The sequence below is a fragment of the Oryctolagus cuniculus genome, chromosome X (genome assembly GCF_964237555.1).
Source record: "Oryctolagus cuniculus chromosome X, mOryCun1.1, whole genome shotgun sequence".
Lineage (NCBI taxonomy): Eukaryota > Metazoa > Chordata > Mammalia > Lagomorpha > Leporidae > Oryctolagus > Oryctolagus cuniculus.
In genome coordinates this window covers 22,684,424-22,709,466 of record NC_091453.1, presented here as the reverse complement: position 1 = coordinate 22,709,466, position 25,043 = coordinate 22,684,424, and the positions used below count along the sequence as shown (strand labels likewise).

Below are 25,043 nucleotides of genomic sequence, written 5' to 3'. Positions count from 1 at the left end.
TCCTGTCCAATAAGGATTTCTGTAGTTCAAGGATTTGCTTTTGAAAACTTCTAAATGTTCTTATCATAAATTTTTTGAAATCCGTATCTTGCATTTCTTCTATGTCATCATCTTCATAATCTTGGTTAGGGGTGTTTTGTTTATTTGGAGGCATCATAGTGTCATCGTTGATCTTGTTCCCTGGATTTCTGTGTTTGTTGCTTGGCATAGTTAATTCTTCTTTCGTCACTGTGTGTTTTTTTTTAATTTTTTTTTTATTTTATACTATGTCCGTGTTAAGTGGACTGCCTGCTGTTGGAGGAGCCTTGGGGGCTTGACATGGGTGTGGCCTGAGAGCTCTGCTTGGTTCTTCCTGGTTACGGGTGTGCAAAGGTGACACCCTCAGGTTATGCGTGGTAAATCTCTCTCTTTTTATTTATTTATTTATTTTATTTATTCAGGGGGTAAGTAATACCGCATGGCACGGCTGTGCAGAATTGATGGTATTTAGCTTCCAGTCTCTGGCTTCTACCCAAAGAGTCTGTGTAGGCTCCTCTGGACTCCCACTGGGTTGCCTAGACTACTGAATTGTAGTGACTCAGTTCCTTAGCTCTCCCCTGTTGATATGTAAATCCAGAGAGGGGGCCTGCTCTTTGTCTCTTGCGAATTCTTCAAGCCTTGCACCCTTGCAACCTTTGCAAGGTTGGGGGAGCGAGAAACCCCCAAGCTTTTTTTTTTCCTTCTTTCCGGTAGTGAGTCTGCTGCACTTTCCGTCCCCCCTCTAGATTCTGACCCCCGTTTCCCCACCAATGTCTCGGGTTATTGAGCTCACCTCCCCTTCCAGCGCCAATGTGTGGACTCGGAGCCCTGGACGTCCCAATTCTCCCCGCTGGTGTCTGACATGTACTCCCCTTCCTGCACTGGCGCGCAGACCCTGCGGCTCCCGCGGCACCTGCGGCTCCCGCGGCTCGGCTTCCATGCGGTGGGCGACCTTGTTCTCCCAGTAGGTCCTCTGATTCACAGCCACTCGATCCAGAAGAGTTTCCTCTGCAATATTTTCCTGGTTCTTTTTTCTGAGGCTACCGTAACTCCTCTTTTATTAAACTACATTTTCCCAGACTATCAGTGTGCGCCCTCACTATTCCGCCATCTTGGCTCCGCCCCCTCTGCATCAGCTTTTCTAAGCATACTTGTCATGATTACCTCTGTAATACCATTAAATGCATGAATGTAGTTTAACTATATCTGTACCCCTATAGGATCTATCCAGTATCTCTCATGGAAAAGGTTCAATAAATTATTGAATTGAAGTGAATTATAAGTTTTATTCTTTGGGCCGGCGCTGTGGCGCAGCGGGTTAAAGCCCTGGCCTGAAGCGCTGCCATCCCATATGGGCGCCGGTTCTAGTCCCAGCTGCTCCTCTTCTGATCCAGCTCTCTGCTATGGCCTGGGAAATCAGGAGAGATGACCCAAGTCCTTGGGCCCCTGCACCCATGTGGGAGACCTGGAAGAAGCTCCTGGCTCCTGGCTTCAGATGGATTGGTGCAGCTCCAGCCATTGTGGCCATCTGGGGAGTGAACTAGCGATGGAAGACCTCTCTCTCTGTCTCTACCTCTCTCTGTAACTCTGTCTTTCAAATAAATAAAATAATTATTTAAAAAAATAAGTTTTATTCTTCTAAACCAGGCTTTCTTAGAGTCTCTTCTCAAAATTCTAATATTTCTAATAGAAAGGCACTTACCTGTATTTCCATGTCAAAGCTAATTTCACGAATACTGTTCATAACAATCAGGCAATTGTGCAGATACTGTTCAGGAGTTTTTGGCTGTGTGTACATATTTACAAGATGGGGCTCAATCTGGAATAGACACCAATAAAATCTTTAAGTAATGGAACCAATTCTATTGCTTTAAAAGTGTTCACTGTAATTTAGCAAAGAATCTTATGTTAACATGTGTAAGAAACAGAATAGCACAACTGAAATGCAGGGGGAAAAAGACAATGCTAGCCACCTATTTAAGAAGTGTCCACTTAAGATTAAGGCATTCAAAAGTATCCATTTACAGAAGATACATTTCAAATTTTAATCACTAAATTCTCCAAAATGAGAGACCAGTATGCATAAAAATACTCTTACCAAAAATGGGCAATAGGTTGCCAACTGTGCTGCAAAAACAAGGCCATCTGAAAGATCACTGTCAAAATTTATTATCCATCTCTCAGAGGGAATAGTACCTGTTGAGAAAGAGAGAGAGACTAAATATAACTGTTAGGTAGGCAGTTAGAAATTAGCCTCTGTGTGTGTGTGAGAGGGGCCTGAGAAACTTGTATCTGCAGAAGCCCAGCACCGGCACTCCCAGGTGGTCCCAGCCCCTCCCCCACGGGAAAGCTCTCTCCTCTGCACCAAATGGGTGTCCTGGCCTGATAACACTGAGCAATAAAACCTTGACATTCTTCTCCAAGGCAGGCCACCCAAGGGGGAAGACTCCCCTGTCTGATAACAAACTTGGGAAAGAATTTTTTCTTATTACCCTCTGTCCTGGAGGAGAAGGGAGTGCGGTAAAGAGAGACTCCCTTAAAATCTCAGAATCTAAACAAAGATTTCCTGCTCAGCCCTCTCAGCTCTCTGCTGAGCCACCCTTCTGGCCTGCCAGGTGTATTCTCTCCATGTAACCAGGTAACCTCGCTTTCCCCCAATCTGAGTGCCTGGGCGCTCATTCTTCGTCCTTTTCATTCTAATGGATGCCCTATCCCCAGTAAAACTGCTATTTTGCTCTCTGTGTCATGCCTGAATTCTTTCTTGTGCAAACCCAAGAATCCCACGACTCATTGAAATTTCATTTCTCATTGAAATTTCAGCAATAATGAAATATTTTTCCTCTGCTTAGAAAACAAAATCATGCTATTTTGGATATAAAATAAAATGCAAACCTCAAGAGCTTATTGCTATGAAATATATCTTTAAGGCTGTAGAAGAAATTTCAAGCATTATGTCATGTATATGGAAACTTTGCAAATTTGACTTTGCTCTCACATAGAGGGGGAAACCAAGGAAGATGTCTTTCACCAGGTCAAAATTTTCCATTCCCCAAATCCCCTCTTCTCCCCCAATCAGCAAGAAGTAGCTAGAATGGAGTCCATAGATACAGAATGGAACAATTGACAGTTAGGAATTTGTAGCCATAATAAAGGCATCTTCCTTTCCTTTCCCTTCTTATTTTTATATAACAAAAACCAGCTACTGATATTGTGAATTACCTGGGCCTAGTATGGTGAATAGTAACATTTACATAAGAAGAATTTCAGGAGTCTCCGGAGGGGAGGTGGTCTGGAATGGCAGACTCTTGACCCAGCTAACAAAGGAGCCTCCACCCCACCCCACTCATACTGAGCTCCATTGTCAAGAGCCTGCACCTGGCTGGTGCCCTGGACTTCTTGGGCTGAAAGAGCACATTTTGGATCAAGAGATCTCTCTTTCCCCAGGATGCTGGATTCTTGAACTAGACTGTTCTTACCAACAACAACAATAAAAAAAAAAAGAAAGAAAAAAAGAAAAAGAAATTTCAAGATGTTCCCTTTATTTCTACATGAACCCCTTCGAAAATACACTACCACTTAGTAATAAAGAAGAAATTTAACTATTTCAGAATTCTTATTTTGTTGAATAATTTGAGGTCAAATATTTGATCAACAATAATCAACATGCACAGATAAGGAGACCCAAAAGGCATCAGACTTATTCTGATTTCCCTATTTGCTGCAGAGATTCCTTTCAAGTAGACAGGCATACATGTTAAAATCCATTAGGTTTGTGAGCTGGAAGACCACGCCTTTACCACGCCCCTGTGTGACCTCATCCCCCTACCTGGCTGCACCTGGGTTCCCACCAGCCAATCAGGTTAATTAATCACTCCCCTTGGAAGTGGGTTAAAAGCCTGGGACTCAGTGTGTCCCGCCCCTTCTCTTCTTCCCTGGCCTCTTGCCAGGAGGGGGCTTCCTGTAGCCATGAGCCTCCAGGGCGCGTAGCCTTAGGGCCACCTGCCCTAGGCTTCCTGGCCAAGATGCTCCTCCACGTGGCTGGTTCCTGGTGCTCGGTATGAACCCAGATTTACCTTTCTCTCTCACTCTCCTATGCATCTTTCACACTAAATAAAAGTTTAAAGTGTACCATGCTGCCTCGTTTATCTGTGCCGGTATTTAGAATTCTTCTCTAAATATTAGGCAAGAACCCTCTCAGGCTTATTAATAGTGGGGATTTATTAATAAGCATGTGGTGAAATCGTATGGCACCCCAAATTCCCGTAGCACATGTGGCACCCCAGATAGCACTTCTAGGGAACTTTAAGGGGCCACATTTTGGTGTTAATTTTAGGGGGTCATCTCCAATTTCACCTTCACCTGTAGGTTAAGCAGGTAGAAGGGATTGGAGATACACTGTTTACTTGAAGGGATGGGAACATCCAGCCCACGGGTTGTCCAGTCCATGGTCTGGTCCTTCCAAGAAAATCATAGGCAGGACTCAAAATTCAATAGATCGACAGCAGGCTAATTTTTAAGTTCATAATTTTGTATGGCCTGCAGATGATGTTTTCTCTGGAACTAGTGATGCCCTGGATACTCCACAGAAAGTGCTAAATATTTATTCATCTGAGATGCTACAATATGGACCCTTTCTAGAGTATATTATCATAAAATCAGTCTAACAAACCCAGATGACTAGGAATTTTCAACTAACAACACTCCACATGATATTTTTCAAAGTATTTTGTACTGATAAAATGTAAGAATAACTTTATGTGTGATTTAAGGCACAATACAATCAATGCAATGATTTGAAATGCACATCGCAGGGCAGGTGTTGTGCAGCAGTGAGTTAAGCCACTGCTGAGGTGTGCGTTTGAATCCCAGTTGCTCCACCTGCCACCAGATCTAGCTTTTGTGGTCATTTACGGCATGAATGAGTGGACGGAAGATCTCTGCATGTCTCCACCCACACCCACCCACCCCTAGTCTCCTCCTGTCACTCAGCCTTTCAAATGAATAAATCAATAGATCAATAAATATTTTAAAATAAAACACAGCCTAGGGGTAAACATTTGGCGTACTGATTAAGGCACTAATCAGGAAATATGTATCCAACATGGGAGTACCTAGATTCAAATTCCAGATCCAGCTCCTGACTCCAACTTATTGCTAATGTGGATCCTGGGAGGCTTCAGGTGATGGCTCAAGTACTCAGGCACCTGCTATCCATGTGGGAGACCTGGACTGAGTTCCCAGCTTTGAGATTTTGTCTTGTTCAGCCTTGGCTATTTCAGGCATTTGGGGACTGGAACAGTGGCGGGAAGTTTCTCTCTCTCTCTCTCTTTCTCTCTCTCAGTATCAAATAATAACAATACCACCAAATTAAAAATTAAGAAGACAGAACTAAAAGGTCTGCCTTTGCTTAAAAAAATACAAATAGCATACTCTGAACACAACAGTTTTGGAGGTACTTGAAAGAAGGGAGCTGAAATGATGCTAAAGGAACAATGACCATACACACTGTCTTTTCAATTAGTGTTTACAAAGAAGAAAAATGTATAACTACATTAGTAATTAGAATTTTTTCAAGAGAAATTTAAGGCTCTTGGGATAGATATTTATAGAGCCTTACTCTGCAAGAGCAGAATCAACAGTACCCATCTGAACATACTGGGGTTGGTCTCTCTCTGGATCTAGTATCCTCCTCCCAAAGTTCATGAAACATTATTGCATGTTGTGGCTTCCAACATGATCTTTGTATTCACATAAGGTTAAAGATATTTTCTCATTAAATTTCACTTGATCTCCTTTAATTATACACAAAGGTTGAGGAGTGTCACCTAAATTTAATACTTTATCCAGTTGACCCTCCCAGAAACAATGTTAGGGTGATCTTTCATTTCTACAGTATCTCTACATATTTTAATTATTTATTCTTCAATATAAAGAAACATCTTTCATTATTTTCATTTTACATGTGAGAAAACTTATTTTGAAGATGTTAAAAGGACATCCTACTTGTAGATGACAGAATAAATTCTAAAAGTCAGCTGTAGGATCCATGGATTCAGATTGTGATACCATGGCTCCTCTACATAGACACACTATAATCTGCAATAATTTATTTAAAGAAAAAATAACTTCTTACCTTTTTTACAGTTTTTCCATACAATATGTCTAGCATCCTCATAATTTGTGTTCATCCAACTAAGAAGAACCCTTTCATAAACAGAATATATGTTGCTGGATGTAAAATCAGGATTGATTTTTGGTGTATTTTCCACATGCCTGGGGGGCATATCATTGCTGCAATATGGTACAATTCGGGAAAGAATCAGGACCTGAAATTGGAAAAGAATGATAGAAATATTTATAGACTGTAATGTAGAAATAGTAAATTATTACTTAAGAATAAATTAAAAAATATGACAAGTAGATAAATAAAAGAAGGCTCCAGTATTTTCTGGTGCAATGTATCCATTGTGGAGTAAAAGAACAGGTAAGATGTGCCTCACTAATATTAATTTCAACACCTAACTTTCTTTTATAGCCTTTAGTCCATAGGAGTCACACTATAAAATTTACAAGATGAGGCTTATTATCCAGTTCAAAAAAACTGCAATTGAAGCTGATTCACTTAGACTATCAATTCATTCAAAACACGAGGATCTGAAAGGCCTTGTTATTTCCTTACCATCTCATGAAACTCAGAAAGTAAAACTATAATTAAAGGTAGTAAGTTATCAAGTCAGAACTGATTTTAACACTGATACTTACTGAAGAGGACTTACTTTATGATTTATAAATTGTATAAAACTTTATAATTTGACATATTTTTATCCTGTTAAAATTTTGCATACTGAAATTATATCACCATTCAACAGTGTATCTTGATTTAAAAACAAGTTATGTTAAGATTAAGTGAAAGATTCTGTGTTTCATAGAATATTACAGTACAAACTACTCAAAGCTACACTCTACAAGTTATTTAGTACAGGTTCTGGAAGAGATAAACAGCTAACCATCTACTATCTCACTACAGATCTCTCAGGACTTTGTGAATAAAATGTCAGCACACTGGTGTACATTATACTGCACAGTACAAGCTGACCTTTGTTTCCTTTCAAAACTTTAATAGACAATTCTCCAATGGCACGGGTATGGAGACCACAATTTGAGTGACATAGGCCGCAGAGATACTGTTGATATCCTGCCAATATTCCTTTCGCCATCACCTCCACATTCTAAAGCCTGGTTATTACAAAAAGGTAATCCATTCCCTGCTGGAGTGATATTTTTATGGCATATGGGAGCATGCTCAGGTCACAGAATGCAAACCAGCAGTGTCAGAAGACAATGACCCCCAAAGAATCTTCCCACCAAAGACAGTCATAGAATTGGTAGTTGGAGGTGGCATTGTGGCACAGTGTATTAAACCACCGCTTATGATGCCAACATCCCATATGGGTGCTGGCTCAAGTCCCGGCTGCTCCACTTCTGATCCAGCTCCTGCTAATGCACTTAATAAAGCAGCAGAAGATGGTCCAGTTCTTGGGCCCCTGCACCCACATGGGAAACCTGGATCAAGCTTCTGGCTTCATCCTGGCCCAGCCCCAGCCATTGCAACCATTTGGGGAGTGCACCAGCAGATAGAAAAACTTTCTGTGCTCTCATCACTCTTTCAAATATATAAAATAAATACTAAAAACATGCAAAATACAATATCCCATTACAAGAAAAATCCAAATACATCTTCACCAAGAAGTGTTACTACTTGTTGCGTAACATCCAAACAACACAAAGAATGTGTTGAAGGAATGCAGTGAGGATAACAGAGGAATGATGTCCTTATTAGCTGTGTCAGTGAATTGATGAAATTTGGGTAATTTAGTTTTAATGGTAACACTTAGGAAATTCTTTCCTACCCTCACAAAATGTGGTTTGTGTGTCCTTCATTTTTGTTAAAGGTCTGGGTAAAGAAATGTGTATAATAGTCAATAGAGTGGCCACATGATGGAACAGTCTGTAGCTAGCCTACTGTGTCACATCATGGCATTCTGAAGACTCAAACAACAATGACAAAATTACTACTAATAGTGTATATTGCATATATTTAGAGCTCTCCTGCTGTTTTCATATGTACTTCTATTCCCACATTCACTTTGTTTTTATATTTGGCTTATTGTTTCTGACAACTTTTAAAAATTATATATCATTTTAATCTGCTGACATAAAACATAATTTTCATCTTTTCCTTATCCATAAACATTCCTGAATTTTCAAGAGCACTTAGATAGTTGTATTTGTTCTGGGGAATCATCTTCAATAGACCTATGGTGACAAAAGAATCAATAGCCAATTTATGATCATTTTTTAGCCTCAAGGATGCCTGACAGTTTAACACTTAGAGTCTCTTTTTAATACTAACTTAAGAAATTTATAGGAGTAAATTAATAGATGACCCAAATTAAGAATCCAAATTAGGACTGTAGACTGAACCAAGCACTTATACATCATTGTCATGATGTATTGAGTAAGAGTGATTACTCACTGCTCTGAGGGTGCTGCATAACTGGAAAATTGAAAGAATTCCAATCCCTCAATTAAAGTGGCCCATGCCTCCTAGACTCCATCTCTTGTGACCGTATCTGACTCAAGTGTGGAGGGAGAGGGATACTGGAAGCTATGATTTCAGTCACAAGCCTCCTCATGGCTATGGCTGTGTATTCCATATTGTTATTTATCTTGTGTACTTTCTTAAGCTAGCATGCTACTACATGAAGTTTATGCTATTTTATACTTTTAATTATCAAACAAACACAAGACCAAGCTATTGGTGAAGCAGAGTAGGCCCTATATGATTAATCATGGAAAGATAATATTCCCAAATATATTTTCCATATATTTCACCACTGGGTTGAGAGAAATTAGGAATTAGCAACCAACCAGTCAGCAAAGATCTGAGTGGCCCCATAGTCTTTGTGTCCAATGAAGGAAAATTTTATTGAAGGATCTAAAGGATGTCAGAAGCTTCAAATATGGCTGAGTAAAGTGGTTTTTAGAATACTATTTCTTTTTTTTTTTTTTTTTTTGGACAGGCAGAGTGGACAGTGAGAGAGAGAGACAGAGAGAAAGGTCTTCCTTTGCTGTTGGTTCACCCTCCAATGGCCACCGCGGCCGGTGTGCTGCGGCCTGCGCACCGCGCCTATCCAAAGGCAGGAGCCAGGTGCTTATCCTGGTCTCCCGTGGGGTGCAGGGCCCAAGCACTTGGGCCATCCTCCTCTGCACTCCCTGGCAACAGCAGAGAGCTGGCCTGGAAGAGGGGCAACCGGGACAGAATCCGGAGCCCCGACTGGGACTAGAACCCAGTGTGCCGGCGCCGCAAGGCGGAGGATTAGCTTAGTGAGCCACGGTGCCCGCCAGAATACTATTTCTAATATGAATTCTTACTGTGTTACAATAAAGATTAAAAACCAGAGCAAATGCAGGAATAAGCTGACTTATCCAAATCTCAAGTTTGTGCAAAAAACCTCATGGAGGTAGGACAGCAAGCATGTAAGTCAAGACCATAATTCTTGCATATGGAAATACTCTGAGTTACAGTTCTTGACGTATCAAAATCTGTAAGTTGACTTTCTTCCACTTAATTCATAAATCAGTGCTTGCGTACTTTATGTTAGAGCCTATTTGTTTTTATTTTTCAGACTATTTTTAAAGATTTGTTTTACTTATTTGAACATTAGAGTGACAGAGAGAGAGGGAGAAACACAGAGAAAGAGAACTTCCATCTGCTGGTTCACTCCCCAAATGGCCAGAATGCACAGGACTGCAAAGAGCATAATCCAGGAGCCAGGAGCTCTATCTGGGTCCCCCACATGCATGGCAGGGGCCCAAGTACTTGGGCCATCTTCTGCTGCTTTCCCAAGCATATTTACAGGGAAGTGGATTGGGACTCCAACTGGCACTCTGATATGGGATGCAGGCATCACAAGCAGCTACTTAACCCAGTGCACCACAACGCCTTCTTCTACAGACAATTTTAATAAATATTGGTGTCTAACTTTTTAACTCACAAAAATATAAGCAACACTAAAACTAAATACTGTAAGTGGCCATGTTAAAAAGAGCTATGAGGCTGGTGCTGCGGCTCACTAGGCTAATCCTCCGCCTTGCGGCGCTGGCACACCGGGTTCTAGTCCCGGTTGGGGTGCCAGATTCTGTCCCGGTTGCCCCTCTTCCAGTCCAGCTCTCTGCTGTGGCCCAGGAAGGCAGTGGAGGATGGCCCAGGTGCTTGGGCCCTGCACCCGCATGGGAGACCAGGAGGAAGCACCTGGCTCCTGGCTTCAGATCAGCGCAGCACGCTGGCCATAGCAGCTATTTGGGGGGTGAACCAACGGAAGGAAGACCTTTCTCTCTGTCTCTCTCTCTCTCTCTCTAACTCCGCCTGTCAAAAAAAAAAAAATAGCTATGAAAAGCAAGGGAGGTAAGAGTCATATGCTAAGATATTGAAAAAAAATACTAAAAACTAAAAATTAATCCAAATGATGAACAACATTTGGAGAGGAAACACGTCTAGATTGCTCAATGAGTACTGCAGTCACCACTCTACTGGATACTTAGGTAATACAAATGCAATTGTGAATAATACCCCTATAGATTTGGCATCTTGCCTTCCTTTAGGAAAAAAATCCAATTTTGTCCTGTTATGAGAGATTTTGGACTAGTTTTATGAAAATACACTTAATCAGATAAACCACTACTCTTTGTTTGAAAAAATCAAAAGATTTGATAGAATAACACCACATTTATAAGAAGTTATGACAGACAATACACTGGGAATGAATGAATATATTTGTTAAACTTCATCATATTTATTTCTGATCTTCTTTTCCTTTTCTAGAATCTTCAGTGAAACCATGACATACATTTCCTTTAGACCATAGAGAATCTACCTTTGTATTCACATGGGAGTCCTTTTTGTATTTACATTTAGAACAGCTTCTGAGTTTGAGTCTTTCCGTTAGTGTTTTTTACCTCTCTAATGCTTCAATGATCCATTATTTAACTGTTGATAGTTTTTGTGACTTGGGAACATAATGCATGAAAATAACTGTGATTAAACATACAAATTTGGGGCCAGTGCTGTGGCATAGTGGGTGAAGCTGCTGCCTGCAGTGCCAGCATCCCGGAATATGGGCGCCGGTTTGACTCCCGGCTGCTCCACTTCCTATCCAGCTCTCTGCTGTGGCCTGGGAAGGCAGTAAAAGATGGCCCAGGTCCTTGGGCCCCTGTGCCCTTGTGGGAGACCTAGGGGAGGCTCCTGGCTCTTGGATTCAGATCAGCACAGCTCCGGCCGTTGCAGTCAATTGGGGAGTGAACCAGCTGATGGAAGACCTCTCTCTCTGCCTCTCCTTGTCTCTCTGTGTAACTCTGACTTTCAAATAAATAAATAAATCTTAAAAATCATACAAATTTAACAAGCAGAAATAACCACATGACACAAAGTGAAATTAAGTGAAAGAAGCTATATCCTGTTATCTAACTATTAGCCAAGAAGAATGGAGAAAATCATTCTTAGAGGGTACACATGAGTTCTAGGCTAGGAATGTTACAGTTACAACTTAAAGAGACTTATGCAAAAATTACAACTTTCTATTTCTAGCTTGGCTTGGGAAATGCATCTAAAGGACATTGCTTTCTTTCTTAAGTGTAATTGCCAATCCAATTCTGATTTAATACAGTGCCTAGAGCTACCTGTGATTTGGATACACTCCAAACTATATAAAATGCAGCTCTGCAACTGATCTAACTGGACAATCTTATCTATTCCTCTGGTTTTATCATTAAATCAGTGAAGAAGCCCAAATATGTGTTGTCACCCAGCTCTCTCTCCTAATACGTTTATCAGCCTGGCAAGTGTGCAGGGTACCTTAAACACAACAGGAAAAAAAGTTAATCTATTTTGACTTCTTGCATTGTCCCACATTCTGCTCCCCCACCATAAATCCTGTTCTTTACCTGTGTCTTATATTTCAGTAATGGGGATCAAAGAAAATACAAAAAAGTACATATTCTTTAGTCTGGCTTATGCAGTGACAAGTATTCTCTCCTTGAACAAATTGTAGTCAGGCTCCTAAAATTTCTCCTAGGTCCCTCTGTGTACTCGCTTGTAAAATCCAGTTTTAGTTACAACTCTAAGTCAATTTATCAAGTACTCTCCACCATTAATATCTGATCACCTTTTATATTTATAAATATTTATATTTATCATTTATATTTATATTTATAAATATAATTTATATTTATATTTATCATCCAGATCCTGGATTGTTTTTAGCAAAATTTTTAACCAGAATTCCCCTTATTGCTAGAATCTCCTCTTAGTGATTTTCTATCCATTAACCCCAACCCTGCTGCTTGTCTAGGAATTTCCACTTGCCCATGCTGTATTTGGATTTGAGCCTAATCTCTCTCTCCCACTGCAAAATCCCATTACTGTGGTCTCTGTAAAAATTGTGATTGCCTGAATAAAGTTTGTCTTACCATGCTTTAACAAGTATTACTGAACAAATTTTCTTGAACAAATATGAACCATCATCTAATTTCTTCCATCATTCCCTATTTCCAGTTATAGTATATTTGTTCATCAGAATATACCATGTTTTATCTCATCTTTAGAGTTTTCCATACTGAATGCTCTTTGTCTTGAAAAGTTTTGCTACCATACTCCCCAGTAAAATCCACTTACCACCTCTTAACACATAAATTTTACTACCTCTCTCCAACTTATGCCCTGCCCTATCCTACCTAGTAAATTTGTAATCATTAATGAAAGTTCAGTTTAAATTGATATTATTTCTAGGAGCCTTTTTCAAGGATCTGAACAGTCTATATTCCTTTCTATATGCACTTATTTATAATTTTGGGGCTTACTTTGCCATAGTATTTACTTCCTCATTTTGAGGGTGTGAAGGCATAATTTATGGCTGTTAGTCTACCCATAAATGCAATTCAATATGAAGTAAATTGCAGAGTCTCATCAAAACCTGGTCTCACCTTTGGTTATATGAATTCTAGTGACTATCACTCCAGAATAACTTTATAGCAAGAGTCTAATGTGTATTAGAGGTAGAGACCATGATTTTCAACAGTATTCATTTTTTTCATTCTTCTTTTTATTTATTTATTTATTTATTTAATGAATATAAGTTTCCATTCTTCTTTTTAATGTTATAATATCCCTGTAATTATCCATTGTAGAAACTATTTCTCAACTTTTTCTGCTACCAGGTGTGACAAAGTGACTAAATTCTGCCAATGGAATATGAGATGAAAATGATACATTTTCCAAGATACATCTTTAAAAGCTATATTCTTGCTCTCGACTACTCCTTCACCTGCTCCTATTTGTTCTAGGAAATGGAACTCACAGATGAAAGCCTAAAACTGAGGATGGAAGAGATATGCTACTATCTGAACCACTCCTTAACAGTTCAATGAGAAATTCTAAAAAAAAATTCCCTTTTAAGCTACTGTGTTTTTAAATCTTTTATAGCAGCATTGCATATACACTAATACACCATTCATGTGAGCTAGACAAAATAACACAGGAAACAAGAGTGGAAACGTTCACATGGACATTGTAGTACAGTGGGTTATGCTGCCACTTGGATGAACTGCATCTCTTATTGGAGTGCTGTATCAAGTCCCAGCTATTTTGCTTCTAACCCAGCTTCTTGCTCAAGCATCCTGAGAAGGCATAGATGATGGATCAAGTGTTTTCATTCCTACTTCCCAGAAGGGAGACACAAATGGAGCTCTTGGCTCCTGGTTTTGGCCTGGCCTAGCTATGAATATTATAGACTTCTGGGGAATGAACCAATAGATAGAAAAATTCTATATATCTTTTCCCTCTCTTTCTGTCATTTTGACTCTCAAATATAATTTCTTTACAAAAAGAGTAGCAATATTACCTTGTATATTTGAAGGAATACATCTGTCCATGCACGTTTACTACATTCTTCAAACTTGCTCATGTCTATAATAACAGGACACTCCTCAGGTGTACAGGGATTTGTGGGCACGGTATTAGTAGTCGAGGACTTTAAGAAACAAAATATTACAAAAATAACTAAAATGCAAGGCAAATGTAAGTCCACAATTTTGATTGCTTAGCATAGGAGGCTCTTTATTCCATCGCCCTCTCCCCCCCAAAAATCCACATTTCCTTTTTCATACATTCACCAAGAGTTATTATAACCCATATGCCAATGATAGAAACTACCAACAGAAGTAACTTTCTGGAGCACAAGTGCCTTATTTGTGTCATTGAATTATTCACTTAGTACATCTACGTATCAGCTCATTCTGTAGTAGAGCTGGCTGGGTGACTTGAAAAGGTCATATGAAACCTGAGTCCACGGAGAGCCCCAGCCTTTGGATTAGGCCACAGAAACTCAGCAGAGTGCCACAGAACAGGCACCTGGCTTTCCTACTCAAGTGATAGGGTGACTGCTGTGTCAGCACCACAAAACTATTGCCTAAAAGCCTTCAGGCTCTTTAAAAACAATTCTTCTTCTCTATAGATTTCCTCAAAACGCAGTGTATATTATGAGAAATTTATGTATTTATGCCTTAATTTTTCTCTATTCCCCTCCAAAACCGAGGAAGAAAAGTGGCAAGCAATGGCAAAATTGCATCAGTATTTTCTTTGCAACACATATATATTTTAAAAATTTATGATAAGAATAAAATTTACCAAAGCCCACACCATTCTTCAATTGTAGGTCTCCTCCAGAGAAGGAAATACTTACATATTTTAGAAAGCTATGCAATAATTTTTGCATAAGAACTCCAAAGGAATTTTTAAACAAATGCACAAAAGCACAGGGAAAAATCAAGCAATCAAAAATGGAATCTTCAGGCTGGCGCCGTGGCTCACTTGGTTAATCCTCCGCCTGCGGCACCTGCATCCCATATGGGCACCAAGTTCTACTCCCGGTTGCTCCTCTTCCAGTCCATCTCTCTGCTGTGGCCCAGGAGTGCAGTGGAGGATGGCCCAAGTGCTTGGGCCCTGCACCCGCATGGAAGACCAGGAGGAAGCACCTGGCTCCTGGCTTCAGATCGGTGCAGCGCGCTGGCTGCAGCGCGCTGGCCGTAGCGGCCATTTGGGGGGTGAACAAACGGAAAAGGAAGACCTTTCTCTCTGTCTCTCTCTCTCACTGTCTATAACTCTACCTGTCAAATAAATAAATAAAAAGAAAATGAAAATTAAAAAAATAAAATGGAATCTTCTCACAGTAGAGTGAGTATAGATAATGGTAAAAATACCTATATTTCTCTTTAAAGAAACAAATTGAAAGCTAAGATTTTCAATGTTTTCACTATAAAAATGCCTAATGTTTGAAGAGATAAATATGCTTACCCTGATTGGATATTAAACAATGTATATACATGTAAACATCACATAATACACAATAGACATATACACTTTTTATGTCTGATATTTTTAAAAACAATAAAATTTAGCATTCTAACAAACATCGAACATTAAAAATGAATTAACTGTGTAGACTGCTTCTTGAATTATATTCTCTTACTTTTATTTTAATCCACCTCTTATAATCTTCTGGTTCAAGCAGAAATTCTGGCAGTATATGAGAAATACATCCTCCTTTGTCTCTAAAATTAAAAGAGAAAAAACTAAATTATGATAGCATAATACTCATTTACATTGATCTTCAATTAAGCTATCTTATTGAAGGGCTGGCATTGTGGGGTAGTGGGTAAAGCTGCTGCCTGAGACACTGGGATTTTGTCAGCTGCATAGCTTTAGAACATTGACTTTAAGAATTGAGCTGTTAACACTTTTGCATACTATATTTCTTATTTGAATATTTTTTCCAAATTTACACTGTGTAGGTTAAAACAGAATTAGATGGAATGAGTTATTAAATCCTAAACCTCCAAAAATTATTTTTAAAATATTCCAACTGACTCTCTAAACATAAGTTTCTCAGTTATTACACAAACTAGATATTTCACTTGTACAAAATCCTCACTCAGTGTATTATCAAGCTTAAGTAGGGAAGCTAATATCATTTATGACTATTTTAAATTTTAATACATTTATTTCTGTGATAAAATATGCACATATATTGAATTAATGACCCAATTTTATTAACCATACTTCTACTTTCTAAATGTTAGGTAATTTTATCACGGTCAACATATCCTTACATTCATGTATTTGTTGATAAAGAGAAAATAAATCTGAATGGCTTGACTTTAATGCAAAAATCATTCTTCCATACCTACATCTTCACACCATAAAATGCCAAAACAGAAATGACCCATGTTAATGTCAACACTACTGGGAGCTGTGCCAACTAGAATGACAGAAAAATTACACAATGTCCACAAGCACCATAAGGTTTAATGATGCTGTCACAAATTTGTTTGATTTCAGTAATACATATACAATAAATATGTAATTAATTATTCAAACCTCCTTTCACTCAGTTAAAATTGTTAGATTTTAAGACCACAACTAACTTTCTCAAACAAATGCATTCACACTTTTGCCTTATTAAACTGGAGAGTGTGGCTTATTAAATCAATCATTAAAGACCACAGCAGAATGTGATAAAATTATAAGAAAATATATGCTCTTTATATTTCAAACATAATAATTTATTGCTGCCATGCTCTAACCAACTGAGCTAACTGGCCAGCTACTCAAACATAATAATTAAAAAAAGTTCTCACTCCATCTAATACATATAGGAGCATAGCTGAAAAATACTGGTTCTCTGACATTTTTTATATCAACAAGACATTCATTTCTAATAGAAGAATGAATTTTTAAATATTCATTATAATGATAGTGGTATCACAAGAATTAGTTTTTCAGTATGTCACTAATGATTACCATATTGGGGTAACTTAAGGATATAGCATACTGAAGCATAAATCATAATTCATTGTTTTAAATTAACAATAATAATCTACTATATGCCATGTAATGTGCATTATATTATTTGTAATGTTTTTATCAGCCAGGTAAATTTGGGAAGTATACTCAATTTTCCAGATATTGAACTTGAAGTTAACTAACTTGTACAAGGTCATAGAAATACAAAAGAGCTGGGACATACAGTTACTTGATTCAAAAGTCATACTCTTTTACTGCAGTCCAGTGTACCCATCTAGAATAACTTCTTAGACTGCTGTTTTTAAATAGTTTTATTCTTAGATGCAACTCCATTAAGTAAGTTCCCATGGTGGTAATGCACAAGAAAGAAGAGTGGGAAGTTTTTAAGGATAAAAGAAATGAAAAACACAGTGTGATTAAATTTACTTATAAAGGGATGTGAGTTGCTTTTTATGTATGCATTTATTTTCAGTAGAAATTTTAAAATATACATCTCAAAATAAGAGTTTTATATTCTTGTGATGTCTATATTTACAATGTAGGGAACAAGATGTTTATATTCTGCTTCTGTTGTAGTTTTACACTATGCAAATTGTAAATAAATAAAAGTTCTTTTAAATTAAAATTACACCACAACAGTGATTATTGTTTACAAATAGTGAAATTACATCAAAATATATCAGAGACCATAACAGGATATCACAGGCTGAATAACTTAAACAGAAATTTATTTCCTTGCAGATTACTACCTTCACACTGTGTTAGCATACAACATTTTCTCTGTACTCACAGAAAGAATGAGAAATGGTGTGTGTGTGTGTGTGTGTGTGTGAGAGAGAGAGAGAGAGAGAGAGAGAGAGAATCAAATGGCTGCGACAGCTGGGGCAAGGAAATGCCAAAGCCAGGAACCCAGAACTCCATCTGGGTCTCCCATGTGGGTGGCAGGGGCCTAAGTACTTGGGCCATCTTCTGCTGTTCTCCCAGGTGCATTAGCAGGGAGCTGGATCGGAATCAGAGCAGGCAGGACTCAACCAGTACCACAATGTGGATGTCAGTGACACAGCTGGTGGCTTAACCCACTTTGTCACAACTTGGGTCTCTCTTCCTCTTCTTATAAAGACACCAGCTATATCATATTAGAATCCCATACTTATGATCTCATTTAACCTGCAAAGTCTCTACAAAGGCTTTATCTCCAAATATAGTCACATTAGGGGTAAGGGTATCACTATACAAATTTGGATTGGTGCACAATTCAGTCCTTAACAGCAACAAATAGCAAGAAACATTAAGGATATTATTTAAAAAGTCAGTAAGAGCCGGCGCCGTGGCTCAATAGGCTAATCCTCCACCTTGCGGCGCCGGCACACCGGGTTCTAGTCCCGGTTGGGGCGCCGGATTCTGTCCCGGTTGCCCCTCTTCCAGGCCAGCTCTCTGCTATGGCCAGGGAGTGCAGTGGAGGATGGCCCAGGTGCTTGGGCCCTGCACCCCATGGGAGACCAGGAAAAGCACCTGGCTCCTGGCTCCTGCCAGGATCAGCGCGGTGCGCCGGCTGCAGCGGCGGCCATTGGAGGGTGAACCAACGGCAAAAGGAAGACCTTTCTCTCTCTGTCTCTCTCTCTCACTGTCCACTCTGCCTGTCAAAAAAAAAAAAAAAAAAAAAAAAAAAAAAAAAAAAAAGTCAGTAAGAAAAATTTTAAAAATATAACATCCAGTTCTATAATATTTTCATAATATAACATATATGGAACTTTTATGATCTGAAATTCACGTATTGAAAATCCTAAATTGCAATATCTCAGAATGTGATTCTGAGTTAGGGTCTTTAAAGAGGTAACAAATGTAAAATGAGGTCATTAGATTGGACCCTAATACAATTCGGTTGGTGTCTTCATAAGAAGGTGAAATCTGAACACACAGAAATACACCAGGGGCATATGTAGACAGAGGAAAGCCCATGGGATGATTCAGAACACAAGGTCATCTTCCAGTCAAGGAGAGTGACCTCAGAAGAAACCATCCCTCCAATATCTTGATCTTGGACTTCCCAGCCTTCAGAACTGTGAGAAAACAAATACCCCTTCTTTTATGCCAAGCAATCTGTCTTAGCAAACTATAAATATTTTAATTATTAAATTTTTCTGTTTGTTGTCTTTTTACAGAGAGAGAAAGAGAGAGAGAGAGAAAGAGAGAGAGATCTACTATCAGTTAGTTCATTCCCCAAATGCCCACAATAGCCAGGGCTGGGCTAGGCCAAAGCCAGAAACCAGGAGCTTCCCCTGTGTCTCCCCTCTGTGGATGCACAGGCCTAAGTACCTGGGCCATCTCCTGCTGCCTTCCCAGGCAAATCAGCAGGGAGCCAGAAAGGAAGCAGAGCAGCTGGGACTTGAATCATGCCCACACAGGATGTCAGTGCCACAGTCAGTGACCCAACCCTCTACAACACAGTGCCGGCCCTTAAAGTTTTTTTTAATGAGTCATAATTTAGTGTTATAAATAAAGTTTAATGCTTAAAATTCATAGCACACACTCCATCTTTCACCAACTTGACCATTTATCATTGACTTACACATTCCCTCCTAGAATGCAAATCCTTCACTTGTTCTTCATTTCCTCCTAATTTTTATACTTAACATTGTTTTATTTCATATATATATATATATATATATATATATACTCAAAAAGCAAAATTCTGTGAGATCAAATGTTAAGAAATAAGTATTTGATGGATATAGACCTCATTCTGTGCTATCAGTAACCCTGGATATTAGAATGTCACATAAATGAAATGTGGTTCCTGCTCACAAGATGCTTACTAATTTGTGGGGTTTACAGGTTCAAGGAGAAATCAGTGGAGTTTAAAATGATTTACATAATTCCATACAGTTGCAGTATATTCCTTAACTGACATAATCTTTCTCATTTTCCCACATAGTTGGAATATAGAAAGATAGAAAGAAAATACAAATTTGCATCTTCATTTATCTTTGTGTCTGCTTACTGGAATGATCTTTATATACTTCTGTTCTTTATGATAAACTCTCAAAGTTTGAGCACCTCACCTCCTCCAATGCAAGACAACATCAAAAAAGAGATAAATTGTCCAGTAAATATCCAACTTCAGGCTTCTAACTTTCATAATTACCTCCTAAAGTCACGTGTCTAATTTTGGCATTTTAATTTGTTATTATTTTATAAAGAATAGCCCACAAATTGTATAAAGCCTCTTAGAACCTGGATCAGCCAAGCATTTGGGCTTATATAAGACAGGAGAGATGGACACTTGTACCTGTACATGCAGGTCTCTGATGCTTTTCCAGGTCCTGCTCTCTTTGATGATGTCCCTTATCTGAAAATATGCTGCTGATATCCGAGATGGGGATCTTGTATCAATTCTCTTAGCGCCATCATGAAACATGAAGTCTCCTATAACTCAGCCACTTCTCAGTCTCCATATATTTATCATTCATATGGAGGCTTCAGGTCTAACCATTTACCATACTTTCTTCTCTTTAGTGGGATCTCTCTAACGTTCTAACATAGCAACCTCCCTGACAGACCCCTTGAATCTTTACTCAGTCTCCTTTTTGTAACTTAGAAACTTCTAGCTCCCTTCCAATCCACAGGAAACCAATATAGTTCTGCTATTACCATGATAGTGAGGGCCTAAGAAAAGAGAGAAAATATTTTGCCCAGGACCATGCACAAATTTTCATATATAATATTTCTATGGATTCCAAAATTCTAATTTGGAAATAAAGCATTGAATGTAAAGCATTCCTGATCTAAGGGTGCTCCTCTTGCCCTCCATTCCTACTCCTGCTAAGGCAAATAAGTTTCTCTGGCCACCTGAGGAGCATATTCTACACACAAAGAAGCAAAAATGAAAAGCACATTAATACACTTCGAGATAATTGCATCTTTTTACACAAATAATTACGTGTAATACGTGCGATTTCAGTGGCATAAGAGCATGGAAGACGGCGTAAGTACACTGCCTATAGCTCTGGAGAGTTTAGTGGGCAAGGATGCTGCAAGTGGAGGCAAAAGCAGCAGCATAAGTTCACCAGTCATCCCCTCCATCTGTCATTGAATAATGTTTTTCTCTTTATGGTCATTTGCTGTTTAATCTTTGCAGAGGAACACAGACATTCTGATGCTAATTATTTTCCTATCATATGTATCAAGACTTTATGCAGACTGAAAGTTCTCAATATGCATAACTTGAAATTGTACTAATAATATTGTGATGAATAACTTTTAGTTTTTATCCTTTTTCCTTCAGTGGCTTCATGAGAAATATTTGCCTTACACTGAGATTTTCAAAACGAGTTCATATCCAAGCCACAATTACGTGCTTAAATGGGCACATTCATGTTCTTACTTGAGCAAGTTGAGAAGTGAGGAATGTTGTAGATGAAGCTGAATCACCCTTCCAGTGATGTCGCTAGGTAAAGATTGATTTGAATTGACTTCAGGTGGCATTTGTCCACTCAGGTGAAGCATCACATCATAAATAGTCTTATTATATTTGGAAAAGTCATTTTGTCTGGTAAATTTTTTGGGTGATGAAGGTGAGTAATATTGTATTTTTTGCACATCCCTATGGGAAAAAGACATTATATTAAAACCAGTCTCAAAATGATAAGCTTCGAAAAAACAGTTCAATGAATAAAAAAAATTACATTAAAATTAACTAAGTCAGAAATGTACATGATTCAGGTACCATGTGTTAGTCCATATTAGGTTTATAAATATTCTCAGATATTTCTAGTATCTTACTCAAACACCTATCATTATCTAGTGTCAGAATTTCTAAGTCTGAAGAATTGGATTGAGAATAGATTTGATTTGGAGAAAGAGAACAGAAAATGAATCTTAGGCCTACAACCTACTTACTAGTTGTGAGTACGGCAAATTATCTAAACTCATTGAGCTCCATTGTATATGCCATAAATTGCAGATAATAACTATAGTTTCCAACATAGATTTCAAATACTCATCACACATCTATATACAAAAGTAAATTTAAATAGTTTCTCAACATTGTCATCTTAATGCTCAGAAGGACACATCCTGCATGCTGGCTTAATGGGCAGGAATTCTTATTTTAAAGGTGAAGTCCAGAGATGTATTTTTCTCATACCTTCCAGTTTTCTTAAAATAAGACACTAGGACCTTTAGTCCCATGGTCTATTGTACTAACTTGTTGTACATGTAATTTTTTGAATGGAGTAAATATTTCTATCTTTGCTGTCCAAAATTTATCAATTTTATCATGCTATACTAATTGTTTCTAAGTCATCAGAGTCATAAATTTATCACTAGCCTAGAATGACAAATAAAAATTATCCAAGAGGCCATTTATGTACAGCAGGTCTCCAGTTTTATGGATAGGAAGTCTGTCTTCATAATACAGGAGGCAGTACATAGTACTGAGTAAGGGTGAAGCTACCATTGATGAAAAGCTGGCTTTGCCACTTACTGCATGACCCTTTGGAAATTATTTGATCTTTCTGTTCCTCAGGTTCCTCACAAGTATGGTGTATAATAGAGCTAGTGTATCTTGAAATTACCAACAAGGAAGCAAATATTTTATGAGAAAAATTAATACTATCATGGGCTAAGATTAATGTACATGAAATGAAACAGTACGGAATAAACAAAAGACATGCAGAGATACCCAAATATTATAACTTATAGGCACACTTTTTTTAAAAGGCTAAAACAACTGGCAAGATTTTATAACTTAAAACATACAGGATACACACAAAAAGTTCTGTTTGAAGCCGAAGCTTGAAGATAAACAGAATGGAGATGATGTCTGTAAGCACAGTTATCAAAACTAGTCTCACTATGCAGTTTCATCAAAGCTAATGCCGCTCCAGGTCACATTAGCAGAAGCACAAGAGAGGCAATTGCCTTCTTTTCTTTTTTTAATTATGAGAATAGATTCACTTACTGAGCAGGAATTTAAATAAGGTTGAGACTGACCAAAATCAAAGTTGCCATCCAAAGGAGCTTCTTTATCACAGTTGTCATCATACACTTATTTTTTTAGAATTTTAAAAAGATTTTAGTCAGTTTTTAACAATTTCAATATAGTTTGTAGATACAATTCTAAGAATATAATAGTATTTGCTTCCTCCCCCACTCCCCTTCCCTCTCCTTTTACCCTCCCTCCTGCTCCCTTTTAAGACATATTTTAAACTCACTATATGTACTATGTTCAAGATTGAGAATTTTATTATTAAACTACAAATACAAAAATTAACTAAATGAAAATTTAAAAATAAAAATGCAATAAATAAAATCGAAAAGAGTTTAACAGCAGAGTAAATCAAGTGAAGAGAGAATGAACTGAAACACAGATCATAGGAAAATATCCATATAGCAACATAAAGAGGCTAAAGGATGCAAAATAGAAAAAACAGAGGAAAAATCAGAAAAAATGGGTCCGTCACATAACTGAGGGAGTATTGGCTGAGAACTCTCCATATCTAATAAAAAATCAAACTACAGATGAAAGAACCACTATGAATTTTAATGAAAATCACAACAAAAAAAACTTTCTGGACATGTCGTAGTGAAGCTGTTGAAAGAGAAGTTCTTAAAAGTACTTTTAAAAAGGGGCCAGCACTGTAGCATAGTGGATAAAGCCACTGCCTGCAGTACCAGCATCCCATATACGAGTGGCTGCTCCACTTCCAATTCAGCTCTCTGCTGTGACCTGGGAAAGCAGTAGAAGATGGCTGGAGTCCCTGGGCCCCTGCACCCGCATGGGAGACCTGGAAGAAGCTCCTGGCTCCTGGCTTCAGAGCGGCACAGCTCCAGCTGTCGCAGCCATTTGGGAAGTGAACCAGTGGATGGAAGACCTCTCTTTCTTTCTCGCTCTCTCTCTCTCTCTCCGCCTCTGCGTAACTCTGCCTTTCAAATAAATAAATAAATCTTTTTTTTAAAAAAAGTACTTCAAAAAAGATAATCTCCCCAAAACAGTCACACTTAAAATTTCAAATTATTTATTGAAAGAAATAAAAAATAAATATGCCATATCTTCAAAATTCTGAAAGAAAATAACTATTAACCTGAATCCTATTTTTAAAAAACAAGCACAACTAGAATAAGTGTGTAAAATACACATACTTTTCAGAAATAAAACACAGAAATTTGTTACTCAACCATGATTTAAAAGTCTAGGCCGTCGCTCCCTCACACCAGTGCCACCTCTCACTCGCCGAGCTCCAGCCAGAGGAGAAGCAGGGTAAGGAAGGAGATGGCTTGTACACAGCAGACTGCCTGCAAACCGACTAGTGGTAAAGCACTCCGGAAGCAACTGGCTACAAAAGCTGCTCGCAAGAGTGCGCCCTCTACTGGTGGTGTGAAGACTCTTCCTCGTCACAGGCCTGGAACTGTGGCACTCTGAAATTAGATGTTCTCAGAAGTCTACTGAGCCTCTGATTTGCAAACTCCCCTTCCAGCATCTGGTGCAAGAAATTGCTCAGGACTTCAAAACAGATCCCAGATCCCAGCTATTGGTGCTTTGCAGGAGGCAAGGGAGGTCTATCTGGTTGGCCTTTTTTTCTTTCTTTCTTTTTTTTTTTTTTTGACAGGCAGAGTTAGACAGTGAGAGAGAGAGAGAGACAGAAAGAGAAAGTCTTCCTTTTCCGTTGGTTCACCCCCCCCAAATGGCTGCTACAGCCAGCGCACTGCGCCAATCTGAAGCCAGGAGCCAGGTGCTTCTCCTGGTCTCCCATATGGGTGCAGGGCCCAAGCACTTGGGCCATCCTCCACTGCACTCCCTGGCCACAGCAGAGAGCTGGACTGGAAGAGGAGCAACTGGGACAGAATCCGGCACCCCAACTGGGACTAGAACCTGGAGTGCTGGGGCCGCAGGCAGAGGAATAGCCTAGTGAGCCACGGTGCCGGCCTCTGGTTGGCCTTTTTGAAGACACCAACCTGTGTGCTATCCACGCCAAACATGTAACAATTTTGCCAAAAGACATCCAGCTAGCATGCCACATACATGGAAATGTGCTTAAGAATCCACTATGATGGGAAACAGTTCATTCTCAAAAAATTTTATCTTCTTCCTGTTACTGGTATTTCT

At 38.7% G+C, this 25,043-nt stretch overlaps 1 protein-coding gene across 1 annotated transcript in view; it reads right to left on the bottom strand.

Annotated features, from left to right (window-relative positions):
- Positions 1 to 25,043, bottom strand: part of CFAP47 (cilia and flagella associated protein 47) — a 369,488-nt gene that overhangs the window by 221,164 nt on the left and 123,281 nt on the right. The window contains exons 30-35 of the mRNA XM_051827003.2: positions 21,321 to 21,539; positions 15,603 to 15,684; positions 13,977 to 14,105; positions 6,152 to 6,344; positions 2,117 to 2,214; positions 1,721 to 1,837 (exon numbers count right to left, since the gene is read on the bottom strand). Coding sequence (XP_051682963.2) covers positions 1,721 to 1,837; positions 2,117 to 2,214; positions 6,152 to 6,344; positions 13,977 to 14,105; positions 15,603 to 15,684; positions 21,321 to 21,539 — 838 coding nt within the window. The remainder of the gene's footprint in view (positions 1 to 1,720; positions 1,838 to 2,116; positions 2,215 to 6,151; positions 6,345 to 13,976; positions 14,106 to 15,602; positions 15,685 to 21,320; positions 21,540 to 25,043) is intronic.